The sequence below is a fragment of the Gadus morhua genome, chromosome 10 (genome assembly GCF_902167405.1).
Source record: "Gadus morhua chromosome 10, gadMor3.0, whole genome shotgun sequence".
In the NCBI taxonomy this organism is placed as follows: Eukaryota; Metazoa; Chordata; class Actinopteri; order Gadiformes; family Gadidae; genus Gadus; species Gadus morhua.
This window is the reverse complement of record NC_044057.1, coordinates 6,346,259-6,357,137: the sequence shown is the minus strand read 5'-3', so window position 1 is coordinate 6,357,137 and position 10,879 is coordinate 6,346,259. Positions and strand designations below refer to the sequence as shown.

Genomic DNA, 10,879 nt, shown 5'->3' with positions numbered 1-10,879 from the left:
CAAATGGGTGCTACATACTGGTGGTGGTTAGTGAGGTCCCCCCCCCCCCCTTCACTGTAGGCGTCTTTGAGGGTCTAGAAAAGCGCTAAATAAATTCAATGAATTATTATTATTTATTATTATTAAATGTGGTCTATAGTGTTTAAATGTGGTCGATAGGGTTTACCTGTTTAAATGTGGTCGATAGGGTTTAAATGTGGTAGATAGGGTTTAAATGTGGTCGATAGGGTTTAAATGTGGTCGATAGGGTTTAAATGTGGTCGATAGGGTTTAAATGTGGTCGTTAGGGTTTAAATGTGGTCGATAGGGTTTAAATGTGGTCGATAGGGTTTAAATGTGGTTGATAGGGTTTACATGTTTAAATGTGGTCGATAGGGTTTACATGTTTAAATTTGGTCGATAGTGTTTAAATGTGGTCGATAGGGTTTAAATGTGGTCGATAGGGTTTACATGTGGTCCATAGTAGTGTTAAATGTTCTTTTCCCTCTCTCTCCACCTCATCCCTCACTCTCCACCTCAAGCTGGTGTGTGGTGAGCGTTCTGGCGCAGATTGGCTGCCGTGCATCACCCAAATGGGTGCTACATACTGGTGGTGGTTAGTGAGGTCCCCCCCCCCCCCTTCACTGTAGGCGTCTTTGAGTGTCTAGAAAAGCGCTAAATAAATTCAATGAATTATTAATTATTATTATTATAAAACAGCTTTTGCAACCTTGCAGTAACATTAATATTTCAAGTAGGTCAGTAAAAGTTTTGAGTATGAGTATTTCTAACAGCTAAATTAACCTCATATGTTACAGTATTAAACATTGTAGAACGTACTATTGAAAAACAATGCAATATTAAAAACAATTCATCCATTCAAGGGTGAAAAAGGATGCTAAGCATTAAAATTTATAATTTGCATCATTGTCACTATGGTAACACAACTTGTTGACACTCACACTTTTTGCCATCATGCCCTTTGACATGATGTCACCATGCCCAGTGATGGAATTCATATGCTATGTTGACTGGTTTCCGTGGCTCTGTTCTTCATCAGTTTACCTGGTACCGTGCGAGAACGTTGTGTTTTTCACTGCTCTCTCCGTGCGTTTTTTTGGCTTCTGCTTTTCCAACATGCATTGCATTGTCGTCTCACCACCCTCTCCAAGACCCTGTGAAGGTAAATATTTGTTAGTTACTTCAACTTATCAGCTGTACCATTACCTCAAAGAGCATGTTGAACAAGGGCTGTGATGTTGGAGGGTAGGATGTATGTTGGAAAAACTAAACTTTGTAATTCCATTGGCCTTCAGGTCATCTTGGAGTACAACCGGACCCTGGACCCTCCCTCCGGACGTCCAACTCTGAGGTCAAGGCCGCTGTCGACTTCACCCCTGCCTCGGCCCCGCCCTGGCGGGTGGTGGTGTCTGGCTCCTCCCTCAGAGCAGTCATCTCCCAGCTGCTGACTCAGGTAAGCTGTCCCCCGGCCCCATGGGCACCAGTAGGCTACTGTCCCAGACAGTGTCTGTCTACAGTACCAGGGCCGGCCCTGGGCATAGGCAGTATAGGCGAATGCTAAGGGCGCATCCATCCTCAGGGGGCGCCAAAAAAAAAAAAAAATAAAAAAAAAAAAAAAAATATATATATATATATATATATATATATATATATAAATATATATTATTATTATAGAAATACAGTAACTCTATTTTGTTTATCTTTGATGTAGGCCCTGCTGGCTATATAGCCAACTGGTCCCTTTGTCGGGCTCTTGTTCACCTTGAATCATTCTTTATTTCTCTGGAGCTAACTGTTCCCTATACATAACTCCGCTTAATACATGGCTATTGATTTAATTTATTGACTTATCGAAGCAATATGTGGTTTTAAATGTGGTTTTATTATTTAGTAAATCAGGGCGTAGCGCGTTGCCAAGTAACGTGTAAACAACTTAACCGGAGTTAACTGGTCATGCAGTGTTTGTTTTTAAAAAAGAAAAGGAACGGCAGCTCTCAACCTAGCTGGTCCGCTGCTCAATCCAAACCCCCACGCTTCAATGAAAATCAAAACATGTCTGCTCTGTACATAGGTCCATAACAGTTTGTAACCCACAGTAAACTGGGGGTATTATCCTTAAATTATCCAATGCATTGTAGTAACCATTGTTGGAGCAGTGTTTATTCTCAAGCTGATTTGGATGATAGTTTGTGGTTTGCATATCTTACATTTCCCATATCTTTCATATAATAATATATGATTGTATTTTTTTTACACTTCACTTGAGTGCTTGAGAACCAAACTAGATAACCATCCTACATTTAATTGTATTTACAATAATTAAAATCTGAACTCATATCTATTATTTTGCTTATGAATGCCTTTAGTAAACAGCATGCATTTCTTTGCAGTATTTTGTGCATACCTTATTGTATGAGTGATTCATTGTCACTTTTTTTAAAATTATTATTAAACGTTCATTCCACAGTATTTTGTGCATACCTTATTTATAGTGTATTTATGATTCATTGCTCGTTACTTGGTTTGTGCGTTTAATTTTCTATCTAAAATAAAAGAGTCTCAAAGACAAAGCTTTGCAGCTTCTCTGAGTGTATGAACATTGGTAATCGAATTTACTGTGCGATCCAAAGGGGTAGGGGGCGCCAGCAAAAATCTTGGCGCCAAATTGGTCAGGGTCTGTACAGTACTGTTGTCAAAAATATAGATTTTTAAAATAGATGAATATCTCAATGCTCTGTGCGACGGTGTTAGCTAAAAGTTGGCCATAACTCAACAGCTAGCATGTAAAGCGGAGAGACTCCGTGACCGGTTTTCGATAGAGAAAGAAAACGGCAGGAGTGCTTTTTAGAATTACTTTGACTTTGAGGCAAATACCCTAGAATTGTCAAAAACGAATGTACACCCATATGCAAGAAGAAGGTTTTGTGTTTCATTACTGCTTTTGCTCGCAAATAACAACTGAAGAAAATACTTCCCCTTATCGTTTAACAACCAAAAATGATGTCTTACCTTTGTTGTTTAGGTTCACGAATTTGAGTTTGATTTGATCGCATAAAACCACTATAACAGATAATCCAGTGTCTTGGTTTGCAGCTAAACATGATGATTTTTACAATCAATGAATAAGGAAATAGGACAATCTCCTTTAATCAGAATACATGTCCTTCATCGTCATCTGCTGGGAATCTGGTGTATTTGTGAGTGTCAAAATTGTGAAAATTGTACATTCGATTCTCATGATATCTAACTGTTTGTGTCTCACATTACTTCAGGCCTGCCTACTGATAATGACCAACAGATAATTATTTCAGGTGGAAATGTAATCTTCCACTTAAGCTGTGTTCCAGCTTTATTCACTCTAACCAAGTTGTATCCGCATTGAATATTTCACTTGCACAATAATCTTTCTTTGCAGTTGTGGAAATATACTCTTTTTACTTTGGGTATGGGATTTTCTTTGGTTTTCCCCCTGGTATGGAAAATAGTATCCCATATCGTTTTTTTCAAGGTATTGTATCGAAGTTAGAGAATCCAGTATCGTGGCAACGATAGAGTCATTCACTGAGATATGGCAGGAGGTATTCAGTTAGAGCCAGGTACCAGTGGTTCAAAGGAAGGCACATTTTCAATCAAAGCTGCGGAGGAGCTCTGCAACAGCTCCTGAAGCCCCAGGTTGACTTGTGTCTACCACAGATGGTCTAAAGAGGTGTCTACTGGTGTTGTACTCTCCAGGTCAGCCCTGGGTCCCACCCTCCTGTGTGGTGGTTCACCATCTTCCAGGAGGTCCACCGCCTCCTCCGGTCCTCCTTCCCCTGGGTCAGGGTGAGGGTGGACAGGCAACAGGCCAACTGTCTTCTGCCGCCCATAGCTCATCACCAGGTCTCTATTGTTGAATAAGATGCTTCATATTGGTGACTTATACGTTTTTTAAGAGAAAAAAGCAGATTTGAAAACATTGATTTGTACTCTGAATACACAAAGTTAAATAACACATTTTGCAGTGTTGTAACATACTTAATTTCCATATTGTAATGTTTGCTTGACCCTTTAATGTTGTCATTTGCATCCCTACTGTGCAAAACACAAATTCAACCCATAGAATCAATTGGCAAATTAACCAAATGCTTTCACAGAGGAACATAACATCAAAATGACAAATAGGTCCTGTGTGAATGCTAAGTGGCAGCATGCCTTCTGGGTCCTTCTTCCAGCTGGCTAAATACATCATGGCTCGTCTGGAGAAACAGTTGATCCCCTGGAACGGTCTGGAGAAGGCTCTGCTCACCACGCCACACATCTTCCAGCATTACGCCGTCTACCTGGTGGCTACTGGCATAGCCGGGCTGGTCCCGGATCAGCTAGCACCTAGCCAGAAGGACCTGCTGGTCAGTGACAGGGCTTTGCAGGACATAGTAGCATTTCATTTTTGGCACCAATCGTATTGCATATCTGTTTGAAAGTTTGCTAATGAAAGCGATAGTTCACTTTTACTGATACTGCTTAGAAATAATACGATAAACAACATGAATACTTCTGAATACAAATAATTAGGATCCAAAAGATGAAATTCATCCGGGTTGAGTATGGATTTTTGAAATAAAAGCTACCCATATATTTTATATATTGCATCCGTCCAGAGGATGGAGTGTACGCTGAAGAGCCTGCCTCCCGGCTCCATGCTCACCGTCAGCAGCGACCTGGTGGACGACCTCATGGTCAAGCTGGTACTGAGGCTCCAGCCCCTGAACGGCGAGGGCTACAGACCGCTGAACCAGCAGACGCTCCTGACCACCACTCTCAAGGTAGGTCTAGTAACAGTAGTGCTCCAACTACTGCTAGGGCTACTGCTTCTACTACAGCTACTTCTACTACTACTACTCCTGCTACTTCTACTGTTACTACTTCAACTGCTATTTTTACAACTACTACTTCCACTTTCTACTACTACGACTACTGCCACTTCTACAATATATATAGTATGTTAGTATATTACCCATGCTACTGTTAGATTAGGGGCTTCAGTCGACCCTGCTGATAATTGTAGATATTGATACGTGTCGTACAAAACCATACGTCCTGCTCCAAACTTGTTTGCTGCCTTTCTTCTTCTCTCCCTCTTCTTTGTTAGTGCTATATAAATAAAAACAAAGTTGCCTCACTGTCCCATCTTTCATTTCCATTCATAAACCCTCCGGTCCCCTCCATCTCTTCTCCTTCCCTTTCTCTCCCAGATGAGTTGTTTCATCCTGGCCACACTAAGGAATATGCCCGGCATCACCGTGGACACCAGCCTCCCCTGTCCATGCTGGGACATCAGGAGGCTTGCCATGCTGGTGCATTGCGGCCTTACCAAGTCCTTGGGGTCCTCTCTCCAGGTAGGATTGGTTGCCGATGAATGTATGGTGGAGGAGCACTGGCTGAGGGCGTCTTCTCTCTTGTCTCTGTTGAAGGGCCCTAATGTGCTCGTCTCCATCCTGTGGGAGGTTGTCGAGGCCCTGCTGGCCCGGAACCATTCAGATCGCCCTGAGGAATCCTCCATCCCCACCCAAGGTAACAGCTTCAAACAAAGTGTTCTAATTATTAATACAGGGTATCTGCAGGTTTCAGCAAGTCAAATTTAAGACTTTTTAAGACCTTTTTAATGCCACCTTGAATGAAATTTAAGACCTTAAACCCGCGATGGTGGGGTGGATCCCGCTGTATTACAACCCAAGCATGTGCGTCACTCAATGAGACTCATTCAAGTTGACTTTCTGTCTGTTTATTGAACATAAATTGATACTCCAGGGCTCCAGACTAACTTTTTCCTTGGGTGCACTGGTGCGCCTAAATTTTTAATTTGGGTGCACCAGCACGTATTCATGGTGCTCCCAAGTTGTAAGTTGTTGAGAGGGGGGTGACAGCGTCTGGGCCCCCGGGCAGCTGCACCGGTTGCACCGTCGATATTAACGCCACTGATTAATAATATTTTCACCATTAAATAAATGCCTTCAGTAAGACCTGGGGGGTATACCACGAACCTCGTTGAACATACCCAGGCTTTCTTGGGAAAACCTGGCTCGACAGAGCCGCAACTCGCAATCACAGTTAAATGGTACCACGACGCTCACTTTAGATTCAATTAGTTGAACCAGGTTTTCCGCTTTAGGTTCAATGCGCGTTCACATAAAAGGGGCGTTTCTCGCGTCATTTGACTCACCCTTATGCAAAATAAATCGCGCAAGAGCGGTGTATTTCATCCAAGGCGAGCAATGTATTATTATGAACTCCTACGAGGAATTCAAAGTTCAAATCACAGCCAAGGGGAACACGGTTACCCATAATATGGCTAGGGTGGCGTGCTGGCAAAAATAGCCGACCGTGTTAATTCGTAAGTGAAAAGATTCTGCATATTGTCTAAAAAATATTATGTATCATCATCCCTTTTACCCCCATATATGTGGGGGCCCATGAATTGCGAGCCCAAGTACCGGGAATGCACTCGATCTCCGACCCAATATCGGACGTGCACGTCAAGTTGCTTGCTTTTAGTGGCGTGGTTCAACGTCTCAAATATCAAAACAAAAGCCTTGTAGACGCTGCAGATTCGCTCATTTCGGATGAAAGGCGCTGGTCCGAAGTGAGTTATATACGCCGTTTTGTCCCTTCCAGCAGTAAAGGTGCTCGCGATTTGAGAGTCAGGGAACATCAAACCGAAGAGATCTCCTATCCCCTCATTCGAGTTGTAGGACTGGTGCTTGACCACTGTGTTTAGAATCCACAACACCTCCGCTTTCAGTGTTGGTGTCGCACCAAATGCTACCCTCAGGTCAGTGCTAGCAGCGCGGACCGTCTGCGGCGGTGGCGCCGGGGCAGAGATGCAAAACGTAGAAATGGCTGGGGTCTGTGTGTGGCTCCTGGCAGAGGTTTTATGTTTTTGGCTCTGCATATGGCTGACGACAGCCTTAATCCCCATGGTGCCGAGCTTGAATGTAGGCTACTTTTGCACGGAATGCATCTGGCCTGTTCTGGGTTGGCAACGGACGCTAGCCAACCTCGGAAACGGACGTCTTCCAGCCAACTGACGTTGAACTTGCATTTACCCATTGTTGCAGACTAGCTAGCAAGCGCGCAGACATCCGTTTATATGCAGCTAGCAAGAAAGTAGCCCCTCGTACATCTCCTTCCCGAAAAGTCCCGCGAGAAAAATAAAAAATTAAATAACCCTGCCCCGACAAATTTAAGACCTCCGAGTTATACATTTAAGACCAGCATATGACATTTTTGACGAATTTAAGACTTTTTAAGGCCTTAAATTTAGAAAAATGAATTTAAGACTTTTTAAGACTTTTAAGACCTCCGCGGACACCCTGTAATAAATCCTTATTCAAAGAAATTCAAGAAGTTGAAGGGCAATTTTTGTTATGCCAGTTTAATTAAACAACTTTAGCAATTGTAGAATACATCTCTTTAATACTTACCATAGTGAAATTCATTTCTGCACCATTCGAGGAGCCCTTGACAATGTGTTGGATTGTATTCAGACGTTGCTGTCTTTGACTCTCTTGTTGTTCTCCTCTCAGTTCCCAGGGTGATGCAGAAGGAGCAGGAGATGGAGGAAGAGCTGCTCAGCCAGAGACTTCCTGAGCAGCTCAGGGAGCAACTCTACGGGACGTTTGGCACGTGGGTCCAACACGGCAAACTCTTTGGCAGGGCTCTCCCACCGATGAGCACCGCAGAGCAGGACCTGAGAGGAGGGGACGCAACCGTCCTCAGCAACACTCTGGCTGACGACCCTGTCGCTCTGGACCCCAGTCTGGACGCCCCTCAGAAGGAGCAGCCCGACAGCCACAGCCGTTGTGATCCGTCTGTGATGGAGAACAGTAGCTGTGGCCCTGTCACTGGAGATCCCCTTCCTCCAGCAGCTCAGCCAGAGAACGGAGAGTCTAACTCCGTCTCCACAACCGTAGGTTTATCATGACACAACTAACCAAGACTGCAAGTCTAGCACCACATACATGTGCATAATAGCAGCTCGAGAACACAAGATAGTAAAATCAAAGTAGTATTGAACCACTGATTTGGTTTTAGACAGGCTAAGCAGTCCAGGTGTCTTCCTCTGTAAAACAGGACCCGGTTGTGATCCAGCGGTCCACCGTTGGATTCATTGTGGCCCAGCTGTTCAGAGGCCGGGATGAAATGTCCTCCCTGTCCCACATCGACCGGTACCGGGCCTTCCAGAACCTGGTTGTCCGAGAAGTCCACCTCCTGCTGCAGGAGGAGGCCACCATGAACCAGGGCAACCCTGGGTTTGAGCGGACCCTGGAGCGCCTGAAGGACCCCGCGCAGGAGGTCTGCTTTAGTTTCAGTTATAAAACCAAACAACAAATTCAATTTCTTTAAAAGGAAAGAAACTGTAAAGTACAACGGTTCGCTCTCTATCACATCCATGCATTGTTAACCTGCATGGTTTTCCTAATTTAATAAATGCCTGCAAGGTGAAGTTGGCAATTTGCTTAGAAAAGTAATACATTTCATAAAACATGACTTGATGATGTACAGTATATTGTGGTCATGTTTTATGTAGAAAGGAGGACTTGGTCAAATGCATAGAATACTTGTGATTTTATAATTCGGATAGAAGGATTAAAGTTTAGGTCATTCAACAGGAGAAACTGGGTCTGCAGCTTCGCTGGGTGCTTGAGGATAGGCTGAGAGAGGCCTTGCCCGGCGTGTGCCTGTCCAGGGACGGGCTCATGAAGGACCCCCCGAACACCCTGCTGGCCTGCTCCCTGATCGCCACAGAGGTCCTTGATCACCTGAAGACCTCTGTGAGCTCTCCTGACTACAACAATGAGGCAGAGGAGTGTCTTCACGGGGAACAGTTGTTGGCCCCCACTAAGGTCAGTCATCTCAGATCCTGGTGTAACAGTCCTTCACAAAGGCCCTGACGTGGTGGACAACACACAAAGAAATGTTTAAGATAAAATGAAAACATTTCATAAAATGAGCAGACCATAATTTGTTTGTGAATGTTCAATGTCTGCTTACTGGCTGTCTTGACACGTTCGGAACCGCTTTCAACGCACATCCAACGCCCCTACGTTGCCTGATTTGTGTGTGTGCTTCATTACATGATCCATTACGTTAAAACAGACAATACAGCATGCTGAACAAAGACACTATGACACTCGCTTGCGTATTTCTGGGACCCGGTAGATGTCTTAACTATTCAAACATTATTACTTCTACAGCCAGTCAACCTTGAGAAATGTATGATTAGCAAATATACAAAATACTCGTCAAACTTTGATTGTTGACCGTTCGGATTAGGGTGACCGGGAACTTTAATGTTTCTTATTTTTATTATTGAACAGGACCCCCAGAATGCCCTGCCGGCCCCTAATGAAAAGGACCCCCAGAATCCCCCTGATGACTTCAAGGGAGCAGAGGAGTGCCTCCACGGGGAAGACACAACGTTGGTCACCTCCCCTAAGGTCAGTCATCTTAGTAACTAGTGTAGCAGCCTATCACACAGGCCACAACGCGGTGTCATTTACAGTAACAAAGGTCTCTGTCATTCCAAAGTATAACCTACAGAGTGCTGCCTTCTGGCTGAGTCCTTTCAGTCTAACAGTACATGATACACAAAGCAACAATTTTGAACATGGGTGATAATATGTTGCCAAAAAAGTTGTTACTTAGAACCATACCAATTTATGTTTTTTTTACTGAAGGGAAGCAAATGGATGATATTCATCCATCACCATCATAGCCAAAAAGCAAAGCTATATTATATTGTATATCGTACATAAATATGGAAGATATTATTTCTGCAGATTGATCATTAATGTTCTTTGTTTGTTATTACTCAACAGGAGACTGTGGAGGTGAAGAAGAAAAAGAGGAGGTGGTCTTGGCTTCGCCGGCTCTTCACCTGCAAAAGAAAATAAGCACGCCACTGCTTGTATATAACTTGCATTTATTGTTTTTCTTATTATTGTTTTATACCTTGATTTATTTTTTTACATTTTTGGAATGAATTATTGTGCTCAAATAAATGTTTCCCTGAATTCTCTATACTATGCATAAGACTCTAAATGGCAATGTTAAAAGGCATTTAGCTTCGAGGACCTGTGGTTGCGAGGCCGTTTCAAATAAAATTGTTGGTGGGAACTCTACAACAGTCATTTAAGCTGTGCTTTTCATGTGCATTGCCATGTCCGTCTATGTGGCAAAGGTACGGGGAGCTATAGGCCAAAGCATTAACATATTTTCGCAAGGCATCTGGGAGTTTGTTGCCTGTTTATGCTTGCGAGACACAACAAACACACACACACACACGCACACGCACGCACACGCACACACACACACACACACACACACACACACACACACACACACACACACACCTCATACTGAGTTATCGGTCCTATAAAATAAAAATAAAAACTTCAGCTGCTCTGCTCCGTTTGAAACTTATAATTGTTATCTTAGACTTCTCACGCTTTAGGGGCAGGTTGAAACAATTAGCATGAGCCGGATATTTGCTTGGAGAGCGGTATTCAACTTCCTTATGGCAAAAGTAAATCCATATCCCACATCTGGCGTCCGTCGTCCAAAAGTCAACAAATTATTTGCTTTTGTGTTTTATCGTCGGGTGCCTCTGTGTTATCGAGTGAATCCTTTGGGAGCGATGCAAATTCCATCCCATCAACAGTTGCTGTGATGCATCCTTCTCCTCTGCCTGCTGTGTTGTGCCCCAGCAAAAATCCCAGTGTACATTGTACTCTATAGGTGTACATGTAACACTCATGTCGGGGTATATATAGGTCCAAGAGTTCAGTGTTCACTGAACACTGTTAGAAGAGCAAAATATGTACTCCAAATTTAGAGTTAC

At 43.4% G+C, this 10,879-nt stretch overlaps 1 protein-coding gene across 1 annotated transcript; it reads left to right on the top strand.

Moving 5' to 3' along the window:
• The first annotated feature begins 794 nt into the window (after positions 1 to 794).
• LOC115552716 (uncharacterized) lies at positions 795 to 9,989 on the top strand. The gene is made up of 11 exons (XM_030369014.1): positions 795 to 1,162; positions 1,296 to 1,453; positions 3,733 to 3,879; positions 4,212 to 4,385; positions 4,638 to 4,802; positions 5,232 to 5,550; positions 7,563 to 7,945; positions 8,110 to 8,331; positions 8,649 to 8,882; positions 9,357 to 9,476; positions 9,858 to 9,989. The coding sequence occupies exons 1-11, from the start codon at positions 955 to 957 to the stop codon at positions 9,930 to 9,932; spliced, it is 2,205 nt and encodes a 734-aa protein (XP_030224874.1). The 5' UTR covers positions 795 to 954; the 3' UTR covers positions 9,933 to 9,989.
• Positions 9,990 to 10,879: the final 890 nt, after the last annotated feature.